Source organism: Lycium ferocissimum, chromosome 10, assembly GCF_029784015.1.
Source record: "Lycium ferocissimum isolate CSIRO_LF1 chromosome 10, AGI_CSIRO_Lferr_CH_V1, whole genome shotgun sequence".
NCBI lineage: Eukaryota > Viridiplantae > Streptophyta > Magnoliopsida > Solanales > Solanaceae > Lycium > Lycium ferocissimum.
In genome coordinates this window covers 32,838,892-32,844,949 of record NC_081351.1, presented here as the reverse complement: position 1 = coordinate 32,844,949, position 6,058 = coordinate 32,838,892, and the positions used below count along the sequence as shown (strand labels likewise).

At 31.8% G+C, this 6,058-nt stretch overlaps 1 protein-coding gene and 1 long non-coding RNA gene across 2 annotated transcripts; one reads left to right on the top strand and one right to left on the bottom strand.

Moving 5' to 3' along the window:
- Positions 1 to 2,638: 2,638 nt before the first annotated feature.
- On the top strand, positions 2,639 to 5,852 carry LOC132035342 (uncharacterized). The gene is made up of 2 exons (XR_009409219.1): positions 2,639 to 2,938; positions 5,194 to 5,852. It is a non-coding gene; the product is annotated as an uncharacterized LOC132035342 (long non-coding RNA).
- LOC132035341 (transcription factor bHLH84-like) lies at positions 4,031 to 5,636 on the bottom strand. Its single transcript, XM_059425604.1, has 4 exons — positions 5,055 to 5,636; positions 4,701 to 4,958; positions 4,478 to 4,609; positions 4,031 to 4,363 (listed from the first exon to the last, which is right to left on the bottom strand). The coding sequence occupies exons 1-4, from the start codon at positions 5,628 to 5,630 to the stop codon at positions 4,268 to 4,270; spliced, it is 1,062 nt and encodes a 353-aa protein (XP_059281587.1). The 5' UTR covers positions 5,631 to 5,636; the 3' UTR covers positions 4,031 to 4,267.
- Positions 5,853 to 6,058: the final 206 nt, after the last annotated feature.

The following is a 6,058-nucleotide window of genomic DNA, read 5'->3' as shown; positions in this document are numbered from 1 at the left end:
GACATAGAGATGCTTTCAGATGCATCAATGGCATCAGCCAATATTACGGATAATGATGACGAGGACAGTAACTGTTTAGCAGTAGAGTTCCGATACTTCGATAATACTAAAGACATTGAAGGATATTTGAAAAAGTTCAAAAGTCAGCTGGAAGAATCTTCCTCGCAAATGAAGTGATAAGGAAAAAGAAAAGATGAAATGATAGCGGTAAAGAATAATCTTTGAGAAATAATACACGACCTTCAATAGTGAAGGCATCTTACTTTAATAAAGTTTGTTATAATTTTTTGTTTGATAGTTTTTTGTTTGTATTAGAATTATTGTAATTCTTACTTTTAGTTTGTAGGCTACATTTTTTTAAAAGGCACTATATTGTCTTTTGTTTTTATCTTATTGGCCAATTATGTAAAATTGTCGGCCACTTTACTGTTTTTTATTTTAACAGTTTGTTGTATCGATCCTCTATATAAAAGATCATTAAATTATGTAAAGGACAAGTTTTAGAAATCACCTTCTCTCTATCTTTGTAAATATACTTATGGTATCAGAGCCATTGTACAGAAGTAGTAATAGGTGATATAAGTTCAACACACTTTTCAAAATGAATATCATTAGAAGTAAAAATGCTGTTAAAAATAGTAAAAGGAGGAATATGATATGCCTCGGCAATTAGATATGCTTAATAATTGGACTATCCGTAAAATTTAGCCCAAGTTAATATATCAAATGGGTACTTTTCATAAATTAGGTCTTAAACAGCTGGTAAAAACCACTGAAGAAATCATTACTGTTGATAGTGATCATGCTACTTTAAAATTATTATCTGAAAGTGATTTAGCCTTTTATAGGGAAACTTACAAATTTATGCATATTGGGTTAGTACAGGTTGCATTCAAGCCACTTACATTAAGAGGCTTACCTGAAAACTTTATAGCAGCTTTAAGAGACGGCAGGAACCAAAACTGGAAAAAATTCCTAATAGGGACCGTCCAAACCATTTTAGCTTATTTTCCTATATATTTTAATGCTTATCCTAACTTGCAGGTATCTTTGCAGGATGAAAATTCTCTAAACACTTTAATATTAAGTGTTAAGTTACATACATGGCTATAATTATATGCCTGGTACTGAAGTAATATGTATTTGCTATAGGATATATTTTAAACCATTATATACTATGAATCCTATGTGCAAAATTATGGATTTAAAAAATGAAACTATTTTAGTAGAGACTAATTTTGGCAAATCCAAAGTTACTACTCATGAGACCTATTAAATGGGATGAAATTGATTTTCCCAAAGAGTGAGTCATAGAGGGAGCTGCTCCTCCCAAAATAATTTGAATACTGATATTACTGAAATTATGACTCTCAATCCATGCTTTCAGAATCTTTTTCAATCTATCATATAAAATAGACGTATCTTTTGCCAAATCTTTATAAAATGGCGAAATATAATTTAAACTTCCAAGAAATCTTTGGAGTTGGGTTTCATCAATAATATCAGGAAACTTAGAAGCAAATTCAATACTTCTATGAATAGGAATAATTTTTCCTTTTTCAATATTGTGACCAGATTTGTTAGATAAACTTCATTGCGCTGTCGTATTTTCAAAGTTTGATTTAAAATCGTATTTTCAAAGTATTGATAAAATTCGAATGGAATGTTATGCCATTTGGATTGAAAAATGCCCCTTCAGAATTCAAAATATTATGAATGATATTTTTGTGTCTTATAGCAATTTTATTATTATATATATTGATGATATTTTAGTATTTTCAAATACTATAGAAATGCATTTTAAACATCTTGATATATTCAAGAAAATTATTATTCAAACTGGATTGGTTATATCCAAACCAAACCAAAATCTTTGGAATGTTATGCCATTTTGATTGAAAATATTTCACCTTCAATATAATTCAAAATAAGAATGATATAAAGAATGATATTTTTGTGTCTTATAGCAATTTTATTATTATATATATTGATGATATTTTAAAACTCTATTAAGAGTATTTTCAAATACTATAGAAATGCATTTTAAACATCTTGATATATTTAAAAATCAAAATTGCTCTCTAAAAAAGTATTTTGAAAATTATTATTCAAATTGGATTGGTTATATCCAAAGCAAACCAAAATCTTTGATAGAATACTTATTTTAGAAAAGAAAAAACTAGCCAAGTACCAATTCTCTAAAATAAGCCAAAAAAAGTTTGCTATAACCCTCGTAATAAAAATATTCTCTTAAAAATAAATATATATTTTAGATTATACATTATATTAATCGTTACACTATAATTTATGAACTATTAATTAATGTAAGGCTTTCACTCCTTAAACTATGGAGATTAGACAATATAATCAACAGGTGAAATATAAAAATAAAATTAAAATGGTGCTATAAAAAATAAAGTTTAATTTTATCAATTGATATTTAATCCATATATTTATTATTTTATATTAAATAATAGGAGAACTAGTTATACATAAAGCAACATCAAATTTTATCAGTGGAAAGACAGCGACCTAAGGCCTCAAGTGTCAATTCCAGTGCGATATTTTTTTTTTCCTACTATTCTAAATTGGCGCCATTGCGTCAAAATTAAAGCCATGGCACTGTTGTTCGTGATTTGAGGCAAAATTTGGGATTGGGTTAGTCTTCTTTAGGATAATATTGTTTTGCTAATCTCTCTTAATTATCATTAGACTACCGAATTGATAGAATCAATTGCATAATTATACTATAATAGGTAATTTGTTCTTGGTTGTTGTTACTATATAGGTTTGAAAGAACAAAAGCTTCAATGAAAGAAAGAAAGAAAGGTGAAGACAAAGTTTTTTGTGAGAATTCGCTACACAACTGCAAGTCGTATAGAGACAATTTATCCTCAGGGATTCCAAGTCTTCATTGAGAAGTTCATACTGTCATACTGTGAGTACTGGAAAGTTTTAGTCTCTGTAATTTTATAGAGACAACAAGCCATGATTCATTTTAACTCTTTTAATCTTTCTTTTTAGTTTTTCTGAGCAATTCTGTTACTATACGTTAAAAAAAAAAAAGTCTTGGTTGTTAATATGCAATAATGAAGTTTTTTAGATTTGCTATCCACTTGAGAAAATTTTGAGTAGCATTGTCTGCACTGTACATGATTTGTGTATTTAATTAACTTTAATTTACTTGTTTGATGGTTATGTTAGAAATATTTTCCACTACAAGCTGTCAAAGCACGTTTAGTCAATCGTCAATCTACAACTCAAAGCTGACCAGTACAACCATGTGTCACCCCACGGTCCTCGTTGTACATGCCTACTCATCTCACCTATTTGTACCTAGCTACAATCTTCTCCTTAGGCGTAAAGAAGAAGCTACACGATTAATATTCAGTCAATAAAGAAAATTACTCAAGTGGAGTTAATGCAGCAATTTCAAGAGGGAAACACTTAAATGATGTCTGCACCAAACTAAGAAATTTAACTTTAGGAGTTACAAATGCGTACACACACGCTATATTTCCTTTTATTAGTTCTGCATTTCTCACTAGGAGGATACTGATATCCATTCCATGGTATCTATCAGTTTTATATTGCACTTAACAAGGAAAAAACTTAGATAGTTTTGATTTGACCTCTTCTCATAGTTAATCGGGGTTCACCTTAGCTTGACTCTCGTCCTAGAATTCATATGAAGACTCTGTTGATGCATTGTGTATGATAAGATCCCCATAAGCACCAAAAGCTCGGTGATATTATCATGATAAGTGTTAGGAAGTCAGATAGTCTACTTGATAATTGAAGGACTAGGTGCTTATGGAACTCTTATTTTTTGGGTTATAAATAGTTGTTTTCCTCTTTATTGGTTTTGTGTTGCTCACGATAGTGAAAAGTCAGTAGTGTACTCAATGACTAAAGAAGCTATTGACTTGCATTAACTTCAATTATCGAGTACAGTATTAGTCACTAGGCCACAGTGGTAAATTACTGTGATTTGGTGTAAATGACGAATACGGATAAAATTTTAATCTACAGCGTGTTAACCAATACGGCGAAATTCCTCCTTGGACAATGTGAGCAAAGAACTTTAAAATGTTACTTTATAAAACATGAGAATTACTTCTCATGATCAAGAAGAAATGATAGATGCTTTTTGTACATAGTCAGCATATTTGGGGGAGGGGGAGGGGGAGGGGGGTTTCTGTTGGGATCTGTTATTTATAGGTAAACACTTAATAAAAAATTGCAACAACTCATGCTACTTCTAAAGTCATTGCAAACTTGGCAGCATCTTTTGATAGATGCCAATGTCCATTCCATGGTAAGCAAGTGGTGCATACATCCAGAGTTCATCTGAGCTCAGTAACTGCAAAATGGAAGAAATATTTAGTAAATTATGTTATTCTCCTTCCAATAATCAACCTAATCAAATTAAGAAAAAGATAAACTGAAAAATGTGAAAGCTTCGAATTTTAAATACCTTAATTTGAAGCTGCAAAAACTTCACATAAGTAACTGCTTCTTCAAGCATTGTGCTAATGTCAACCTTTGTGCCATTAGGAACAAGGTTCTGCAAGATTCTCAATCTTTCGTTGATTCTTTCTCTTCTCTTCTGCAATTTTGCAAATGCAAATCCTAGTCAAATCTTTGAATCTAACAAGTATGTGAACAATAAATGAATGAAGCTGTAGTTTTATAATTACCCTTGCATAAAGGCTTTGTGGATCTGTTGCAGCCCCTCTGCTGGCTCTTGATTTCCCTTTGGGGTTTGAAGATATTGTATCTCCATTTAGTTCTTGAGAAGCATTTGAATCATTCTCAGAGCTACAGCAACTTGTGCTCTGTGCAATTTGGGTATCTGCATTAGTCTCTTCTTCTCCTTCTTCATTGTTAATTTCAGTTATCTTCTGATTCTTTTTCCCTTTTTTCGGCTGTGCCTTTTTCTTAGTACTTTTCCGTGCCTGCATTGAGTAAATTGTAGAACCCCATTAGAAATTCGTGTATAAAAATGATGTTAATCAATCAATTGCTCTTGTTAAAGTTCTAATTAAACTCACCTCTTGTGAGCCTCGCGATTTCTTCTTGGGGTTTTCAGGTGCTATTTTCTCAAATTTCCTCTTCAGCTGCATTTCATTGTCTGAAACAGGGGAAATTTCAGCATTGTCCAATTGATCACATATCATCTCTTCTTTGTAGGCCATGTCATTTGGAAAAGCTGGATTAATAGACATATTTTCAAGATTTTTATTGTCAACAAAGAAATCAGTGAACTGGTCATCATGGTGGTTGTTAATTGCTACTTGAAGGAGCTGGTTATTGACATCATCAATGTTGTTAGAATGCTGCAGATGCTCGTGGCTCGGGTGGTTAGTAAAGAACACGCCATCACTTACACAGCTAGTAATGCTACTTTCTTGAGAGAAATAGTGAAAGTTATTGTTAGCTTCTTGATGATCATCAGCTAATTGTGGATGATCAGTCCCATAGCTTGAGCCAGCATTATCGCTAGCATTCATCGAGAACATGCCATGATCACCATGCAATTGAAGCATGAAATCTGCAGTTTCAGTACTTGAGAATAATTTGCTCAATGACTCCCATTCTTCATCAAAAAAAGCTCCCACATGCTCCATTTCTTTTTCGGTTAAGTGTGTGTATGTTTCTAATATTGATGGCCTAATGGGTGTTAGGCCAAGAGAGAATGACTTTACTAAATATTATTCAGTTGATATACTGACAAAATAAGCTTTTGAGGGTGGTCTCACACTTGGAATGAGCTAAAAGTTGGGGACATTTATACGAGAAAAGGTTACAAAGGAATTGGAAGAATGTTTAGAAAAGGATTAAATTGATTTCTTTATTGAATTCCATAATTCCAAATGATTAATTTACAAAGGTTGATCTCCAGTGTGGGTCCAACCAACAGGCAAAGTACAACTAAGCAGAGGGACCAAGTTCATGCAATAATGAAATAAAATATACTAACCTTTCAATGGGATTAATGCAATCTTGGACTTAGCTTATAATGTAATTAATAAAACTCTTAGAAGGCTAACTGTCT

Coding starts and splice junctions, on each gene's coding strand:
- LOC132035341 (XM_059425604.1), bottom strand. CDS start 5,630: ATGGAGCATGTGGGAGCTTTTTTTGATGAAGAATGGGAGTCATTGAGC. Junction 4,959..5,054: donor AATCGCGAGGCTCACAAGAG/GTGAGTTTAATT, acceptor TACTCAATGCAG/GCACGGAAAAGTACTAAGAA. Junction 4,610..4,700: donor CACAAAGCCTTTATGCAAGG/GTAATTATAAAA, acceptor GCAAAATTGCAG/AAGAGAAGAGAAAGAATCAA.